General features: G+C 47.1%; 1 protein-coding gene and 1 pseudogene across 1 annotated transcript in view; one reads left to right on the top strand and one right to left on the bottom strand.

Annotated features, from left to right (window-relative positions):
• The window catches only part of SPNS3 (SPNS lysolipid transporter 3, sphingosine-1-phosphate (putative)), a 66,416-nt gene extending 47,816 nt beyond the window's left edge, over positions 1 to 18,600 (bottom strand). Inside the window, exons 1-2 of the mRNA XM_065898048.1 lie at positions 18,500 to 18,600; positions 17,942 to 18,083 (exon numbers count right to left, since the gene is read on the bottom strand). Of these exons, the coding sequence (XP_065754120.1) occupies positions 17,942 to 18,083; positions 18,500 to 18,600 (243 nt within the window). The remainder of the gene's footprint in view (positions 1 to 17,941; positions 18,084 to 18,499) is intronic.
• Positions 6,307 to 6,424, top strand: LOC136139526 (5S ribosomal RNA; annotated as a pseudogene).
• Positions 18,601 to 20,084: the final 1,484 nt, after the last annotated feature.

The raw sequence follows: 20,084 nt of genomic DNA, 5'->3' as shown, positions 1-20,084 counted from the left end.
CTTTACAGATTGTTTATTAGTAGCAGGTGGGGGGAAGGGTAACGATACAGGAGGAGAATCAGGCAACATCTTGACCAAAGGATTAAAATAGCATCACCAACGAGGGGCAGGATTCCCACCAGGAATGCATGACCCCAATCTAATCACGTGGAAACATCAGACAAACCCAAATGAGGGACACTATTTTTTTAATAGACTTTATTTTTTAGAGCAGTTTTAGGTTCACAGCAAAACTGAGCAAAAGGTTAGGATTTCCCATTTACCCCTCTTTACTCTTTACTCCCACTTGCCCCACACACGCATAGCCTCCCCTATTATCAGCACCCCACCCTCCCGAGTGGGACATTTGCTTCAGTTGATGACCTGGACCCATCGTTATCACTCAGAGTCCATAGTTTACATTAGGGTTCATTCTTGGTGTGGTACCTTCTATGGGTTTGGACAAACGTACCGCATGTACTCACCATTATAGTGTCACAGAATAGTTTTATTGCCCTAAAATCCTCTGTGCTCTGCCTATTCATCCCTCCCTCCCCTCATCCTCTGACGACCACTGATATTTTTACTGTCTCCATAGTTTTGCCTTTTCCAGAATGTCATATAGTTGGAATCTTACACGATGTAGCCCTTTCAGATTGGCTTCTTTCTCTTAGTCATTTGCATTGAAGTTTCCTCCATGTTGTTTCACGGCTTGAGAGCTCATTTCTTCTTTTTTTAAAAATTTATTTATTTAATTTATTTATTTTTGGCTGCGTTGGGTCTTCATTGCTGCACGCGGCTTTCTCTTGCTGTGGCGAGCGGGGGCTACTCTTCTCTGTGGTGCGCGGGCTTCTCATTGCAGTGGCTTCTCTTGTTGCGGAGCACAGGCTCTAGGCGCAGGGGCTTCAGTAGTTGTAGCGCGCGGGCTCAGTAGTTGTGGCTCACAGGCTCTAGAGCGCAGGCTCAGTCGTTGTGGCGCACGGGCTTAGTTGCTCCGCGGCATGTGGGATCTTCCCGGACCAGGGCTCGAACCGTGTCCCCTGCATTGGCAGGTGGATTCTTAACCACTGTACAGCATTTTAAATGCATTATCTCATGTGATCTCCCAACACCTCTATACGGTAAATACTGTCATTTCCTCCATTTCTGGGATGAAACTGAGACTCAGATGGGCTTAAGTGAACTGCCCACAGCCACAGCTGGTACCCACTGGAATCAGAACGGGAAACCAGATCTACCTGTCAGCAGCTCTTAGTCCAGCCCCAGCTCTCCAGCACTGCTTTATAAAGACCATGTAGGGAGACAGCTCTAGCCCCTGGCTCTCCAGCCACACAGTGTTTGAGAGAGGAGGAGGCCCTGTGTCTAAATGTTGTGCCCCTGCGTTAGAAATTATCCCATCCCCTGCACCTGCTCCGGCAGTGAGGTCACTAGGGCTCCCTGCAGCTTCGGCAGAAATAAGCCCCCTTGGTCTTCTGGCAAGTGGACCTGTCCAAAAGAACCAAGACCTTGGGGGAGAGAGGGCTCTTCCTCCCTGGCCTTCTTTCCAGAAAGTTAGGGGAAGGGAGCAGATGTTCTCTACTTCCTCATGGAGAAACAGAGGTCCAGGGAGGCAGCCCGCCACTCTGTATTGATACATGTGTGGCAGAGCTGGCGTGGTCCCAGGGCTCCTGGGCACCCCTGTGCGGACCTCTGCGGGCTCAAGTTCAGTTGGGCACCACTCCCTCATGTTTTGTGTCTTCCTTCGTGAGCGTGTGTCTTGTTCGTGGTTGTCTCTCCAGAGCCTAACCCAGGGCCTGGCACAAAGTAGGTGCTTTAATTAACTGTTGGACTAAGAAATGAATGGGTTCCTCTAAGCTTCAAGTCTGCTCATCTGTAAAATGAAGACCGAGATGCTTGCACCACGAAGAGTCAGCCAGAGCTTTCCCGGCGTGGGCATCAGCCCAAAGGGCGAGTTTCCTTTCTCCTCTAGACTCTCATCTCTGTTCTGACCTCAAGCTCAGGGAGGGACCTGGGGACGAAAGATGTCCCTGGTGTGCGCCCCAGCTCGCGGGCACCATGCCCCCAACTGCTTCCTTTTCAGATTCTGAAGAGCGCCTTGAGGCAAGGAAAGGGAGCAGGTCCTACCAGCCCAGGGCAGGGATTTGGAGCCCCAGGACCCGCGCTGACGCAGGCGAGCGGGGCGCCACCGGCTGCCCCTTTGGCAGGTTCTCATTTCTTCTTAGTACTGTATAATATTCCATTGTCTGATGGGCCGTGGTTTATCCATTCACCTCCTGAAGGGCATCTTGGATGCTTGCAAGTTTTGGCAATTATAAATAAAGCGGATAAAAAACATCCATGTGCAAGTTTTTGTGTGGCCATAAGTTTTTAACTCCTTTGGGTAAATACCAAGAAGCACAACTAGATCAGATGGTAAGAGTATAGAAGACTATTTTTTTTTAAAGGAACCGTATTATTCAAAATGTCAAGGTCACAAAAGACTAAGAAAGACTGAGGGATTGTTTCACATTAAAGGAGATGAAAGAGATATGATAATTAAATGCAACATGGGATCCTGGACTGGGTCCTAAACTGGAGGAAGAAATGCATATTATTGGATCAATGGATAAAATTGGAATGTAGATGATAGATTAGGAAGAAATAGATCAGTGTTGAATTTACTGAAGTTGATGACTGCACTATGGTTATGTAAGTGAAATCCTTGCACTGAAGCATTTAGGGGTAAAGGGCCATCCTGTAAGCAACTTACATTCGAGTGGTTCAGGAAAAAAAAAAAAAACAGATAGAGCAAGAAAGCAAATGGGGCAAAATGTTAATAATAGATGAATTTGGGTAAAGATTGCTTGGGTTTCTTTGTACTATATTGTAATTTTTCTGTAAGTCGAAAGTTATTTCTAAATAAAAAGATAAACCACAAAATGACAAACAACTCAATTAAAAATGGGCAGTGGGGCTTCCCTGGTGACGCAGTGGTTAAGAATTTGCCCACCAATTCAGGGGACAAGGGTTCGAGCCCTGGTCTGGGAAGATCCCACATGCAGTGGAGCAACTAAGCCTGTGAGCCACAACTACTGGGCCCATATGCCACAACTACTGAAGCCTGCGAGCCTAGAACCCGTGCTCCACAACAAGAGAAGCCACTGCAATGAGAAGCCTGTGCACCACAACGAAGAGTAGCCCCTGCTCACTGCAACTAGAGAAAGCCCGCGTGCAGCAACAAAGACCCAACACAGCCATAAATAAAATAAAGAAAGAAAAATTTTTTTAAATCTACAAACAATAAATGCTAGAGAGGGTGTGGAGAAAAGGGTACCCTCTTACACTGTTGGTGGGAATGTAAACTAATACAGCCACTATGGAGAACAGTATAGAGGTTCCTTAAAAAACTAAAAGTAGAACTACCATTTGACCCAGCAATCCCACTCCTGGGTATATACCCAAATAAAACCATAATTCAAAAAGATGTATGCACCCGAATATTCATTGCAGCACTATTTACAATAGCCAGAACATAGAAGCAACCTAAATGTCCATCGACAGAGGAATGGATAAAGAAGATGCGGCACATATATACAATGGAATATTACTCAGCCATAAAAAGGAACGAAATTGTGTCATTTGCAGAGACATGGATGGATCTAGAGACTGTCATACAGAGTGAAGTCAGAAAGAGAAAAACAAATATCGTATATTAACATATATATGTGGAATCTAGAAAAATGGTATAGATGATCTTATTTGCAAAGCAGAAATAGAGACACAGACATAGAGAACAAACATATGGACACCAAAGGGGAAAGGTGGGGGGTGGGATGAATTGGGAGATTGGGATTGACATATATACACTATTGATACTCTATAAAATAGATAACTAATGAGACCCTCCTGTATAGCCCAGGGAACTCTACTCAGGGCTCTGTGGTGACCTACATGGGAAGGAAATCCAAAAAAGAGGGGCTATATTTATACATATAGCTGATTCACTTTGCCATACAGCGGAAACCTACACAGCAGTGTAAAGCAACTATACTCCAATTTAAAAAAATAAGGTGAATCATAGAATGCCACATGACCCAGCAATTCTACTCCTAAGCATATGCCCAAAAGAACTGAAAATAGGGGCTCAAAGAAACACTTTCACATGAATGTTCATAGCAGTGCTATTCACACTTGCCAAAAGGTGGAAACAAATGTCCATCAACTGACAAATCAGTAAACAACATGTGGTGTATACCTGCAATGGAATATTAATCATCCATAAAGAGGAATGAGGTCCTGACCCATGTACAACGTGGCTAAGTTTCAGAAACACACTAAGTGAGAGAAGCCAGACACAAAAAGTCACACATTATATGATTCCATTTACATGAAATACCCCCAAATAGTTAAGTCTATAGAAATAGAAAGCAGATTAGTGGTTGCCAGGGGCTGAGAGGAGGGAATGCTTCATAGGTACAGGGTCTCTGTCGCTTGGGGTGATGAAAATATTTTGGGGACTTGATAGAGGTGATGGTTGCCCAGTAACAAATGCCACCGAATTGCATGCTTTAAAACGTTTAAAATTTTATGCTATGTGAATTTCACCTCAATTTTTTTTTTTAAGTTAAAGCAAACAAACAAAAAACCAGTCTGGTGACACGGCAAGGAAACGAGCTTTGCTGTCTGACGAGCCTGGATTCAAATTCCGATTTTGCTTCTTCCTAGTTGTATACCTTGGGCAAGTCCCCAGCCTCTCTGAGCCTCAATGATCTCATGTGTGATACAGAGAGAAGAATATGTGCTAGAGGGGTTAACTGTGAGGACGAACTGAGATAAGTACACGTAACATTCCCGGCAGAGACCCTGGCACGTAGGAAGCATTCGGTGATAATTACTACTGTTACGGTGACGATGATGGTGGTAGTGATTGGTCCTTGGCCTCTGCCATGCAGCCCAACCACAGACCCCATGTGGATGGTCTTTGTGAAACACAGGGAAGTTCAAAATCAGGCCTTTCAGCCTGAGCACACGCAGGCAGGCTGGCATCATGGCTAAGATCCTAACCCGGAGCCAGGCTCACTACTCACTGACCCTTTGATCTTAGGCCAATCAACCTCTCTGTGCCTCTATTATCCCATCTATAAAATGGGGATGGGACTTCCCTGGTGGCGCAGTGGTTAAGAATCCACCTCCCAACGCAGGGGACACGGGTTTCAGCCCTGGTCCGGGAAGATCCCATGTGCCGCGGAGCAGCTAAGCCTGTGCGCCACAACTACTGAGCCTGCGTGCCCTAGAACCCGTGCTCTGCAACAAGAGAAGCCACAGCAACGAGAAGCCTGCGCACCTCAATGAAGAGTAGCCCCTGCTCGCCACAACTAGAGAAAGGCCTCACGCAGCAACGAAGACCCAACACAGCCCAAAATAAGTAAATAAATAAATTTATAAAATGGGGATAATGATAGTACATACCTCATAGGGTTGTTGTGGCTTAAATGAGTTTGAAATGTGCCTAGAACTTTGCCCGGTGTTGAGGAAATGCTGTGTCAGTGTTAAATAAAATAGGGTTTTCCCCGGCACACATAGATGAGACTTTGGTCTCAGCCCTGCCCTCAGGGCCGAGGAGTGACGGGCAGAGCTACACCCTCAAGTATGAGTGCATGAGTGAGAAACCAAGCCCGCAAGCACACACACACACTCACACTCATGCAAACTACACAAGAGCACTGCAGCTAGTGAACACTGAGACAGAGCTGCCCCCCATCCAGAGGCAGCTGCCCCAGATACACTGGTCATGGTCACCCCTTTCCAGGTCCAGCCCTCACTATGCCAGCCCAGAAGGCCACCCTGCCTTGGCTTTCAGAGCAAGGGAGTAGCTCAAGGAGTCAGAACCCCCGGGATTGGTCAAATCCAGGAGACTGAGTGTTGGCCAGGAGCACAGCATCAGAATACGACTGACTGCCTTGGACTCCTCGGCTTCCAAATGTGGGTTCCTACCAGGAATTCAGGATTTGACCTCTAGAGGGGGTTTTTATGAAGAGGCTTTGCCCAAGAGGCATTTTAGGAATAAAACAGAAGAACATCATGTCCCAGGAGCAGGAGGCCGGCGGGGGGCAACACAGAGTCATGGATGACCACGTAGGAAGCCTGGGGTCCAACACTACGAGGGGCAAACAAGAGGCTTTCCCTCTCTGTGCCTCAACTACCCTATCTGAATATTGGTGGCCATGGTGGTGGAGGGATTGGATGGCCCTAGAAGGTCCACTCAGCTTTGCAGTTTGTGTGTACGTCTCTCACTCAAAGGGATGGGAAGTAGGAGGTTTCAGGGTTGGTTAACTCAGTGGCACCATGGTCTACGGCCATACCACCCTGAACACACCCGATCTCATCTGACCTCGGAAGCTAAGCAGGGTCGGGCCTGGTTAGTACTTGGATGGGAGAACTCAGTGGCACCATGATGTCATCGAACATGCCAGTGTTTTCCATATTTCCTCTCTGAAATCTTTATAGTGTTGGCCTTTGAGTACTTATTATTGCTGTATAACAACCCCCCCCCCAAATGTATGGCTTTAAGCAACAATATTTATTATCCCTCATGGCTTCAATGGGTCAGGAATTCAAGAGCAGCTTACTGGGGGTTCTGGCTCAGTCTCTAATGTGGTGCAGTGAGATGTCACCTGGAGCTGTGCTCATCTGAAGGCTTGACTGGAGCTGGAGGGTCCACTTCCAAGGACCCCCATGGTTCACCCACATGGCTGGCAAGTCGGCCCTGGCTGTTGACTCCTCTCTGCAGATCTGCCTGAGTGTCCTCACAGTGGGTTATGTGTCCTTACAGTGTGGTGGCTTGCTCCCTCCAGAGGCAGCAATCCAATAGGAACCAGGGCAGAAACTTCAATACCTTTCACAATCTAGCCCTCTAAGTCTGCATTCTGCTGTATTCTAACCGGTCACATAGGCCAGCCCTGATTCACTGCACGAGAGGACTACACAAGGGCATGGAAACCAGGAGGCAAAGCTACCTGGAGATCTTCTTGAAGGCTGGCTACCTCAGCCTTCGTCTGCAGGTTTGCCCTCTCACATATAAGGAAGATTTCTTTTCTCTTTTTTTCTTTTCTTTAAGATATTTTTGATATGGATCATTTTTTTTTTTGCGGTATGCGGGCCTCTCCCGTTGCGGAGCACAGGCTCCGGACGCACAGGCTCAGCGGCCATGGCTCACGGGCCCAGCCGCTCCACGGCATGTGGGATCTTCCCGGACCGGGGCACGAACCCGTGTCCCCTGCATCGGCAGGCAGACCCTCAACCACTGCGCCACCAGGGAAGCCCAATGTGGACCATTTTTGAAGTCTTTATTGAATTTGTTACAATACTGCTTATGTTTTGGGTTTTTTGGCCGAGAGGCATGTGGGATCTTAGCTCCCTGACCAGGGATCAAACCCGTACCTCCTACATTGGAAGGTGAAGTCTTAACCACTGGATGGTCAGGGAAGTCCCAATAAGGAAGATTTCTCCTGAAATATATTCATGTGTATTTATCAGAGAGGAAAATCTTCCCCAGAAATCCCCCAGCCAGCATCCCCTCAAGACCTTCCAGCCAGGTTTGAGCCAGTGTCTGTGACCCAGCTGCAAGAGAAGGTGGGCCCCGTGGGAGGCTGCCTCCGTTAGTAAAGAAGAAGTAGGAGAGTAGCCGTTGGGTGAGCAAACAACATCTTTCACAGAAAGCTAACCACTTCGGTGCCCTACAAGAGGGAGTGACCACACTCCCAGGATAAGGGGGTGTCATGTGACCCTTTATATTTGGAGGGTTTAAACAAGCCCCTGGTGTGGGTTCCCAAGGAGAAAAGGAAATACTGTCCTAACCTGGGGCTCCTGAAGCTAGCGGGCACACTAACTAGGGGGAAGTGTACAGGAAAGAGAGCTGCTACACACTGAGAGCCACAGGCTTGGGATCTCAAGCCTGCGAGCCCCTTGCTGAGTGTAGCCGGTTTTCAAAAGGACACAACGGCATCCTTCACCAGCAAGTCCTATGGACTGGTTGGGATCAGGCTCCAATAGTGACACCATGTGGCCATAAGAAGCAACAGCAGTCATGAACTATTCCAGGCATAGTATAAACCCCCAAAGTTCATGGATAATTCAGGGTGGTCTAAAGATCCTGGATTTCTTGCTAATGAGACACATGCAATCGTGAGTGATTAACTGGGAAAATAAGAGCTGTGATCAAACTGTATCCCACATTATGGAACCGACCTTTTTTTTTTTTTTTTTGCTGTACGCGGGCCTCTCACTGTTGTGGCCTCTCCTGTTGCGGAGCACAGGCTCCGGACGCGCAGGCTCAGCGGCCATGGCTCAGGGGCCTTAGCCATTCCGCGGCATGTGGGATCTTCCCAGACCGGGGCACGAACCCGTGTCCCCATCATCGGCAGGCGGACTCTCAACCACTGCGCCACTAGGGAAGCCCAGACCCAACCATTTTTATAAAGCATATACCCAGGGCAAAAGTATAGAAGCATATATCCCAAAGAGTTAACAGTATTTATCTCAGGCTCCTAGAATTATAGGTACTTTTTTTCCTTTCTTTTCTTTTCTTTTTTCTTTACTTGCCAATAGTAATAATAGCGAATATCAAATAGTACTCACCATGTGCTGGACCCTGCCAACTACCTGTGAATTGGGTGTGATAATTATACTTATATTTTAGAATCAGAAAGAGCCCCAAGGAGGCTAAATAACTGCCCCACCTGGTTCTGAACTCTGTGCTCCTCTCCTTTTTGCTATACTATCTTTTTCTGGCCGTGCTTATGGGATCTTAGTTCCCCAAAAAGCGATTGAACCCAGGCCCCAGTAGTGAAAGCACTGAGTCCTAACCACTGGAACGCCAGGGAATTCCCTGTACTAGCTTACTGTCTCATTTGTATATACTAAATTTTCTGCAGTATCTCACTTACATAATAATATTAAAAAACAAAAAGTAGTGGCCTGTATAGTTTTTATGATCACACCAAAAAATAATGCTATGAAACAAAACAAGATAAACATGACCGACCATGTGCTATACCTGTGGCTGAGGCAGGGTCAGGGCTGTCGGTGCTGCATGGGTGCAGCTACACCAGAAAGATCAGGATTTTGTGACTGCAAAAGCCCACTTCCCCTCTTCACCTGGGCTCCCCTGTTTTGTTTTTTTTTCTTTTTGGGCCATACCACGAGTCTTGCAGGATCTTAGATCCCCAATCAGGGATCAAAGCTGGGCCCTAACCACTAGACCTCCAGGGAATTCCCTGGGCTTTCTTGATTTGGTAGCAATTTTGAAAATTCCTCCTTTCCCTTGGAAGCTATGAATACAAGGACTAGCAGTTAATAGGGACCTAGCCCTGGTGAGTGGTGGGCCTGAACTGGGGGCAGGGTGAGGCTGAGGGAGGCTGCCAAACTAAAGGGAAAATGGGAAAAGAGAAGGAAAGGAAGAAAGGGAGAGGGAAAGAGGAAGTGGGCAGAGACAGATGAAAAAAAGGAAGGGAATTTTCTACACTTTCCCCAACCCCCGGCTCTCAGTGTTCCCTGAGCTTTCAATATCCACCCGTTGGGGTCATGATACCACCTCCTACTGGTGTTTCCAAACTCCACTCAGAGGTCACCTCCTCCAGGAAGCCTGCAGGCTTGGCTGAGTACTTATCTTTATCCTGAATCTTACTGCTCGTTATTGGGATTTTCTCTCTTTCCCATGAGTCAGTAAGCCCCTCAAAGGAAAGGCACTCGTTCTGCCTCCTTCAGAGTCTGGCCCAGGCCTTAACCAGAGCAGCAAGACAGAATGGATGTTCTGAATGAGTGAATGAAACATGCCTCTTAGGTGACCAGCTGCACCAGCCTGGGACTAATTCAGCAGAGGTATATCTTTTTTGTTGTTTTTTAAAATTTATTTATTTATTCTTATTTTTGGCTGCGCGCAGGCTTTCTCTAGTTGTGGTGAGCGGGGGCTACTCTTCATTGCAGTGCGCGGGCTTCTCATTGCGGTGGCTTCTCTTGTTGCAGAGCACGGGCTCTAGGCGTGCGGCCTTCAATAGTTGTGGCACGTGGGCTCGGTACTTGTGGCTCACAGGCTCTAGAGCGCAGGCTCAGTAGTTGTGGTGCATGGGCTTAGTTGCTCTGCGGCATGTGGGATCTTCCCAGACCAGGGCTCGAACCCATGTCCCCTGCATTGGCAGGGGGATTCTTAACCACTGAGCCACCAGGGAAGCCGCTCAGCTGAGGTATTTCTGTCGCTCCAGCCTTTACTAGCAAATAGCTAGAACTCTGTCCCCTTTTGAAAACATGACCCAACACACTTCTTTGGGGATCATGCAGAGGGTGGCGTGCTTGTGCACAGAATGTTCTCTCAAGTATAGGGCACCTAGGATAGCTCTCTGCACACAAGGACACCCCTCTGTGGGGCTTCCGGCAGCCCTGGGGAAGCAATCCCTGTGCTAGTGTTCACAGCTCCCTTCCCTTTTGGCGTGGACCAGGATCTAAGGAGTGGAGCACAGCCTAAGTGATTGCCTGAGCTGTACACGGCACCAGGGACTTCCCTGGTGGTCCAGTGGTTAGGACTCTGCGCTTCCACTGCAGGGGGCACGGGTTTGATCCCTGGTCAGAGAACTAAGGTCCCACCTGCCACGTGGCACAGCCAAAAATAAATAAAAATAAAAAGTTAAGCTGGAGGCCCTGACTCTCTTGTTATTTAGGGCAATTTACTTTCCAGGGGCCAACCTAGACCCTCATGCAAAAAGACAACGCCTTTCTTCCCCATGTATTCAAGCATAACTGAAAGCGACAGGAGGACAAGCTGCGTCGTGACTCCCAATGAAAGAATTTGGAGACCCAGGGACTTGAAGCTCGGGTTCTAGTTCCAGCTCTGCCTCTAGGTGTCCCATGTCCAGCTGTAACACTCACAGCACCAAAGAGAAGCAGGAGTTCCTGGCTCCTGGCTCCACGTGAGACTACCCCACCACCAAGCCCACTGGAGAGATGAGGCCTTCATAGCTGCCCAAGAGAACAGATACTGTAGCAAGCAACTGCCTCACTCTTGACCACATTCCCCTGGCAACTAAGGGGGCAAGGAGCCCATGGTCCCCACACCAAGCAGCTTGAACTAATTATCTGTTGCTGCTTAGTAAAGTATGCCCAAACTTTATGGCTTAAAACAATAATAATATTTTAAATTATAAGAATTATAATTCTTCCCTGGTGGCGCAGTGGTTAAGAATCCGCCTGCCAATGCAGGGGACACAGGTTCAATCCCTGTTCTGGGAAGATCCCACATGCCGCAGAGCAACTAAGCCCGTGAGCCACAACTACTGAGGCCACATGCACACAACTACTGAAGCCTGTGTGCCTAGAGCCCATGCTCCGGAACGAGAGAAGCCACCACAATGAGAAGCCCGCGCACTGCAATGAAGAGTAGCCCCCACTTGCCGCAACTAGAGAAAGCCTGTGCACAGCAACGAAGACCCAACACAGCCAGAAATAAATAAAATTTAGAAATAATAATAATTATACACCATGACCAAGCAGGATTTATCGTAGGGATGCAAGGTTGGTTTAATATCTGAAAAATCAATTAATGTAATATATCACATCAATAAACAAAAATCATATGATCTCAACGGATGCCAAAAAAAAAAGGCATTTAACAAATCCCATACCCTTGCCTGGTTAAAAGCACTCAAACTAAGAATAGAATGGAACTTCCTCATTCTGAAAAAGGACATCTGTGAAAAATCCACAACTAACATACTTAATGGTAAATGACTGGATGTTTTTTCCCCTAAGATCAGGAATAAGACCAGAATGTCTGCTCTCACCATTTCTACTTAACATTTTAGTGGAGGTTGTAGTCAGGGCAATTAGTCAAGAAAAAGAAAGAAAAGGTACCCAGATTGGAAAGGAAGAATTAAAACTATTTCTAGTCACAGATGATATGATCTTTTATATGGAAAACCCTAAGGAATCCACTAAAGGACCTTTAGAACTAATAAATGAGTTCAGCAAGTTTACATTGTATTTCTTGCATCTGCCTCCCTCCCACCCTCCGTATCCCACCCTCTAGGTGGTCACAAAGCATTGCGCTGATCTCCCTGTGCTATGCAGCTGCTTCCCACTAGCTATCTATTTTACATTTGGTAGTGGATATATGTCAGTGCCACTCTCTCACTTTGTCCCAGCTTCCCCGGTGTTTTTTTTTTTTTTTTTTTTTGATGTGGACTATTTTTTTAAGGTCTTTATTGATTTTGTTACAATATTGCTTCTGTTTTACCTTTTGGTTTTTTGGCCTCGAGGCATGTGAGATCTTAGCTCCTTGACCTGGGACTGAACCCACACCCACTGCATTGGAAGGCAAAGTATTAACCATTGGACCACCAGGAAAGTCCATGATAATTTTCTTGTTTGTTTTCTTTCTTTCCCACGGTGGGTCTTAGCAGCTGCTGCTGTCACTAGTACCTGGCACTCATGCTGGGCTCATTCACATTTTAATAAAGAAGGGAGTGGATTGCTCTGTCACTTCTGGTAGGTCAGTGCTATTCTCTGAACTTTCTCCATGAAATAAAGTTATGTGACTGGATAAGCTCTTTGCTTCTGAGGATCAATCAGCCTTTAAGGCAAATCAGAGTTATGACGGTCAGTGGCCACCAGGTGTTGCTAAAGATAACTTCTTTGCTAAGAGATCCGTGGCAGGGTAGTTCCAAGGCTGGACAGGAGGGCTAAACGGTCAGCTCACCACTATGAGGGTCTCCAAGAACACCTGGAGTCAGCACATGCCTACTAGAGGCAGGGGTCTCCAGTGACTCAGCCAGCCAGGCAAAGGCCCCGGGGCTGGGGCCTCAGTCTTCCCATCTGTCCATTGGGTGTAGACTCATTGTCCAGGTTCTAATTCAAATCCTTCCTCTGTAGCAGAATTGGGGTGGGAGGAAAGGAAGATGGAAAAGGGGAAGAGGGTACCCTTTTCCTCCTTCTTCTGCTCTCAGGGGCCCTTCTCTTGGGACAGGGACATGTCTTTCCCAGGGTGCCCTCAGGGTGCCCACACATTCAACAGGAAATCTCCTGTGACGGTGTGACTTCATTATCACCCTGTCTGCGATGAGGCAGAAACAATCGTGTTCCACAGAATTCCTCTTGTGTGAGTTGGGGAGATCCTGGAGGAGGAGGGGAAGTGTATTTTTCTAAACCAACAAATGTTAAGACCATTAGTAGTCAGGGTTCAACAAACACAGGCCACCAACCAGTTTTGCTAACAGGTCAGAGTCTGCAGACCCCTGGTTTAGAGGAAACCCTGCAAGGAGCCGCTTGGGGTCCTAGGCATCTATGAAACAGAAGAGCCTCAGGGACAGGCACTGATCTGTGCAAGGTCTGCACTTTCTTCCTTCGGATAAAACACACACACGGAATAGGTTCAACACACTGCTATGAGTGTCGAGTCCAGGGAGAGATCAGTTTGGGTTCTGGGAGAGGAAGGAGAGAGGCAACCAGAGACAAGAGGAAATGCCTGTGGCTTGGGGGTGACTCTTCAAGTCCCCAAGTTTTGGGACTTCTCTGTGGTCCAATGGTTAGGACTCTGTGCTTCCACTGCAGGGGGTATGGGTTCGGTCCCTGGTCGGGAAACTAGGATCCCCATATGCCGCGTGGTATGGGTCCCCGCACCAAAAAAGACCCCAGATCTTCAGTGAGAATGAATTTTTCTGCACACATCCAAGTGGTCAAAATGGTTAACGCGAGAGGGGTTATGCCTCTTGCCAGAACGTTCATCCTCATCCTGATTCGATCCAGCCCCCAAAGAGAAGGGGCGCATCCTTTCAGGGGTATATTCAGACCCAGGACTGATGAAAGACTTGGGAACACAGCCTCCCGCTCCTTGTCAAACACCCTTGGGCAAGAGGGGAGGAGCTGAGAAAAGGGAACCCTCTGGCACTGTTGGTGGGAATGTAAACTGATACAGCCACTATGGAGAACAGTATGGAGGTTCCTTAAAAAACTAAAAATAGAACTACCATAGACCCAGCAATCCCACTCCTGGGCATATACCCTGAGAAAACCATAATTCAAAAAGAGTCATGTACCACAATGTTCATTGCAGCTCTATTTACAATAGCCAGGACATGGAAGCAACCCAAGTGTCCATCGACAGATGTATGGATAAAGAAAATGTGGCACATATATATATAATGGAATATTACTCAGCCATAAAAAGAAACGAAGTTGAGTTATTTGTAGTGAGGTGGATGGGCCTAGAGACTGTCATACAGAGTGAAGTAAGTCAGAAAGAGAAAAACAAATACCGTATGCTAACATATATATATGGAATCCAAAAAAAAAAAAAAAGGTTCTGAAGAACCTAGGGGCGGGACAGGAATAAAGACGCAGACAACATAGAGAATGGACTTGAGGACACAGGGAGGGGGAAGGGTAAGCTGGGACGAAGTGAGAAGAGGTGCATGGACTTATACACACTACCAAATGTAAAATAGACAGCTGGTGGGAAGCAGCCACACAGCACAGGGAGAGCAGTGACTACCTAGAGGGGTGGGATAGGGAGGGTGGGAGGGAGATGCAACAGGGAGGAGATATGGGGATATATGTATATGTATAGCTGATTCACTTTGTTATGAAACAGAAACTGACACACCAGTGTAAAGCAATTGTACTCCAATAAAGATGTTAAAAAAAAAAAAAGGCAGAATACATCTATACTCCAATAAAATCTAAAAAAAAAGAAACCCACACACTTCAACTAAAGTCACAACCAAAGGGTGGGGTGGTAAGGGGGGGCAGAATAAAGCAAAGGCGAATTTACATATCTATCTATCTAATCAGCTTTATTGATATATAATTCACATACCACACATTCACCCATTAAAATTGTACAATTCAATGGTTTTTAGTCTTTTCAGAGTTACGCACCATCACCACGATCAACTTTAAAACATTTCCTCAGGGAGTTCCCTAGTGGCCTAGTGGTTAGGATTCTGGGCTTTCACTGGTGTGGCCCAGGTTCAATCCCTGGTTGGGGAACAGAGATCCTGCAAGCTGTGCAATGCAGCCAAAACATAAAAATAATAATTATAGTAATAAAACACTTCATCAGCACAAAAAGAAACCCTGTACCCATGAACAGTCACTCCCCATTTTCCCCCAGCTTCTCCCCTTTACCCCCCACCTCAGCCCTGGCAACCACCAGTCTACTTTCTGTCTCTGTGGATTTGCCTATTCTGGACATTTCATATGAATGGAATCATACATTGGCCTTTTGTGTCTGGCTTTGTTCACTGAGCATAGTGTTTTCAAGGTTCATCCATGTCATCACATGGAGCAGTACTACATTCCTTTTTATGGCTGAATAATATTCCGTTGTAGGGATCCACTATGATTTGTTTATGCATTCATCATTGATGGACATCAGGGTTGTTTCCACCTTTTGGCTATTATGAGTAATGCTGCTGTGAGAATTCATGTACAAGTTTTTGTGTGAACCTATGTTTTCAATGTATTGGGTATATACCTAGAAGTGGAATTGCTGGATCAAATGGCAGCTCCATTTTTAACAGCTTGAGGAAATGCCAGACTGTTTTCCACAGCAGCTGCACCATTCTACATCCCCACCAGCAACATGCAAGGGTTCCAATTTCCCCACATCCTTGCAAACATTTGTTGTCTGCCTTTTTGATTCTAGCCATCCTAGTGGGTGTGAAGTAGTATCTTACTTACTGAAGTTTTTTTTTTTTTTTCCTTCAAATGCTTGGCTTTTTATTTATTTATTTATTTTTGGCTGTGTTCAGTCTTCATTTCTGTGCGAGGGCTTTCTCTAGTTGTGGCAAGCGGGGGCCACTCTTCATCGCGGTGCGCGGGCCTCTCACTATCGCGGCCTCTGTTGCTGCAGAGCACGGGCTCCAGACGCGCAGGCTCAGTAGTTGTAGCTCTCGGGCTCTAGAGCACAGGCTCAGTAGTTGTGGCGCACGGGCTAGGTTGCTCCGCAGTATGTGGGATCTTCCCGGACCAGGGCTCGAACACATGTTCCCTGCATTAGCAGGCGGATTCTCAACCACTGCGCCACCAGGGAAGCCCTTACTGAAGTTTTGATTGGCACTTCCTTCATGACTAATGATGTTGAACATCTTTATGTAGTTATTGGTCATTTGCATATCTTCTTCAGAGAAAGGTCTATCCAAATCCTTTGCCAATTTTTATATTGGGTTATTTTTCTCTTTATTGTTTGTTTTGTTTGTTGGTTTGGTTTTTGGCCACATGGCTTGTGGGATCTTAGTTCCCGATCAGGGATGGAACCTGGGCCAGGGCGGTGATAGCGTGGAGTCCTAACCACTGGACCACCACCAGCGAATTCCCTTTCTATTGTTAAGTTGTAAGAGTTCTTTATTTTCTAGATACAAATCCCTCATCACTACATGATTTGCAAAATTATTTTCTCATTCTCCCATGGGTTTCTTTTTTCACGTTCTTGATATTTGCTTTATATGTTTTAAGGATATATTATTAGGTAATACAACTTGAGAATTTTTCATCTTAGCAGGTTGTTCCTGTAATCGTAATGTACATATCCTTGTTTTTCCTCATAAATATTTTTTGTCTTAAATAATAGTTTGTTTGATATTTGTAGATATACACCAGCTTTCTTTTGGTTAGTATTTTCTATTTATTTTCAACCTTCCATATCCTTGTTTTAGATGTTTTCTCTTGTAAACAGCATGAATCTGGATTCTTTTTATAATCCAATCTGACAGCCAATCTGGCCAAGTTGGAGCATTTACAATTATCGTGACTCAGGCTAAACAGAGGTGTCTGCAATCTGCCATGGGTTGGACAGGAGGAGGGAAAAGGAACTGCCATTTATCAAATGTTAGTTTTGTGCCAGCTTTGTGCCATGTGTGTCCCACAGGTGGCCTTGGTCAATGCTCACACTGTGTTGGCATAAATATCATTACTCTTTTTTTTTTTTTTTTTCAGCACCGCGTGGCTTGCAGGATCTTAGTTCCCTGACCAGGGTTTGAACCCACATCCTCTGCGGTGAAAGTGTGAGTCCTAACCACTGGACCGCCAGGGAATTCCTGAAAGTTTTTTTTTTTATTGAAATATAGTGAATTTACAACGTTGTGTTTTTATCAAGTGTACAGCAACACTTTTTCAGTTATATATGTGTGTGCATATATATATATATCCTTTTTCAGATTCTTTTCCATTATAAGTTATTACAAGATATCGAGTATACTTCCCTATGCCATATAGTAGGTCCTTGTTGTTTACCTATTTTATATATAGTAGTGTATATATGTTAACCCCAAACTCCTAATTTATCTCCCCCACCATTACTCCTATTTTATAGAGGAAGGGATCAAAGTTCTGCACAGTTAAGTCACCCAAAGCCACACAGCTAGTAAGTGGCAGAGTCAGGGCCCTGGCTGGGCTCCAGACCCTATCCCCACTACCTGCAGGGCATCCAGGAACCCTCCCAGAATGGGCAGGATCCAGCTGTGCCTTGAAGGTCAGACTGTGATAGAGAAAGCAGGAAAGGGTTTCCAGGCAAAGGGAACAGTCACAACTGTTAGGTGCCGAGGTGCATCACGGTCAGAGGGTGAGGCCCCTGTTCCACTTAACCCAGGCCACCCACAGGTATAGAAATGTCTGTTCCCCACACTCACTCCCACCCCCTGGCATTTCTCCTGCCCATGACAGGCACAATAGGTCAGGCTGAGAGCTTTCACAGGAATCTGGCAAACAAGGCAATTCTGTTCCCGTTCCAGTTGTGTTCTGGGGAAATGTTCAACCCACTGAGTGGGGAGGGGGACCTGTAGCATTTCTCAATTGCCATGGTACAAGTACTCCCATCGTGTCCAGACTTGCAACATCACTAAATACACGGCGCCTGCAAGCCCAGAAGAGCCAGCTCCAGCCCACCACCCTACCTACTCCCTCCTGGAAAACTATGCCCAAAGGTATGGCCAACTGCTACTGGAGGCTGTGCCTTTCCAGTGGGGTGCAGATGCTTCACACCCCACCCCCACTTCTCCTTCTCCAGCTGGGCTTGGCAGTCTCTGCCCTTCAGGGAGCAGTAGAGAGACACAGCTGAAAGCAAGCACTGGCCCAGCGAGCTGCTGGAGACAACGGATGCACTGTGAGCGCTCAGGGGCACCCTTGGTGCACGCACAGCTCTGTGTGTGCCCGTGTTTGGGGGCTGCTCTTGAAGTTGAACCGGAACATGCACCTGTAAGCGGTGATTTTTTAAATGTGATGTTTTAAGAGTACCTGTGGGAGACTTCCTGGGTGGTCCAGCAGTTAAGACTTTGGGCTTCCACTGCAGGGGGCGTGGGTTCAACCTCTGGTCAGGGAACTAAGATCCTGCATGCCATGTAGCCAAAAAGGAAAAAAAAAGTACCTATGTGTTAATTATGCCCACAATTGTGTCTTAAGCTGTTAACGACAAGGGGCTTCTCTCTGCCTCAGATGTTCTGAACCCCTTCCCTGCTTCCGTCCCCATGGGCACAGCAACTTCATTCAGCCTGGGTCTCACATATGGCCCAGGACAAACCTAGAAACCTGTTGCAGGGGGATGGGCTGGGCCAGGTGAAGGTTCATGGGACACAGCTGAATCCTCAGGTGAGTGGGAATCATGGTGAAGGAGGACAACAAGCTGGAGGAAGGGCAGGGGGCGGACACAGGCTGTCAGCAGGAGGCAGGCAAGGAGGGGGTGGAGCGCAAGTGGCAGAGCCAATGATTCAGGAAAGGGATGCTCAAGACCAGCGGAAGAGCCTTCAGTCATCTGCCTGCAGGCACCCTTGGTCCCACTGCGGAGGCTTGTGGGAGGCAGGGGATGGACACATGTCTAAATCAACCCAAGGGACCTGTGCCAGCCAACTACCAGCTGACTCCATCACTCAAACTGAACGGCATCTTCTTGGCTCCGAATCTGCTGGTGGGCAGAGCTCCAGGGAGAGGCTTGATTCTAGCCAGGGAGAGGCTGAGTTCCCAGAAAGGGAACTGGGGCTGCTGTGTCACCTGAGGTCCCTAAATGCAGCCTCTCCACCCACACTGCCCCCAGGACTCCCCTCCCCTCTCCTCCCTTCCCTGCTCCTCTCTTCCCCCATCTCCCTGCCCAGCTCACTACACCCATCACTGGGCTGGTCAGTGTTTTCCCAGAGGATTGTTTGTAACCTGTGTGCATGTGTGAGTGTGCGTGTGTACCTACAGTACATGTACAAATGCGTGTGTGCTTGTCCATACTGTGAACACTCAAGTGTGCCTGTGCATGCACAATACCCCCATGTATGCCTGGACATATACACATACACGCCATGTGTGCCTAGACCTTGAATTCTCTTCTTTGGGGGTAATTTTGCCAGGATTCCATATATCACCTACAATGGATGTTAAAATGGCCACCATTCACATCTAAAGTCCCTCAGGGGACTTCCCTGGTGGCGCAGTGGATAAGACTCCACTCTCCCAGTGCAGGGGACCTGGATCCCACATGCGTGCTACAACTAAGAGTTCGCATGCCACAACTAAGTAGCCTGCGTGCTGCAACTAAGGAGCCCACGTGCCGCAACGAAGACCTGGTGCAACCAATTAAATAAATAATAAATAAATAAAGTCCCTCAGAAGTCACCCAGTGCAACCCCACCAGTGCTTCTCAGAGAGTCACTATTTGTATTTGTGAAGGTTTTGGTTTTGGTTTTGGTTTTGGTTGCACTGCGCAGCTTGTGGGATCTTAGTTCCCCTACCAGGGATCAAACCCTGGCATTCAGCAGTGAAAGCTTGGAATCTAACCACTGGAGCACCAGGGAATTTCCACTATTGGTATTTCAATAGAGATAATTCTCCTTTGATGGGCCCAACTCCCAACCCACTGCATGAGTTTAGTATTCCTGGTCCCAAAACCCTAGAAGGCACAAACCGCTAGTAGCGCTCTAGAAATGCCCTCACAAGTTTCCAACCTCTCGTGGAGGTGGGACAGTAGAGACACAGGTGAGGACACCACAGGCTTTGTCAGTGGCTGGATTTTCTCCACAGAATCTCTGGAAAGTGTCTGGCCCCTGTGCTTAAACTCCCAAGAACTGCTAGCTGCCTATCTCCTGAAGCCATTCATCCCATGCACA

Source organism: Phocoena phocoena, chromosome 19 (assembly GCF_963924675.1).
Source record: "Phocoena phocoena chromosome 19, mPhoPho1.1, whole genome shotgun sequence".
In the NCBI taxonomy this organism is placed as follows: domain Eukaryota; kingdom Metazoa; phylum Chordata; class Mammalia; order Artiodactyla; family Phocoenidae; genus Phocoena; species Phocoena phocoena.
Note: the sequence above shows the minus strand (reverse complement) of the source record. Positions and strands in the feature narration are given on the sequence as shown.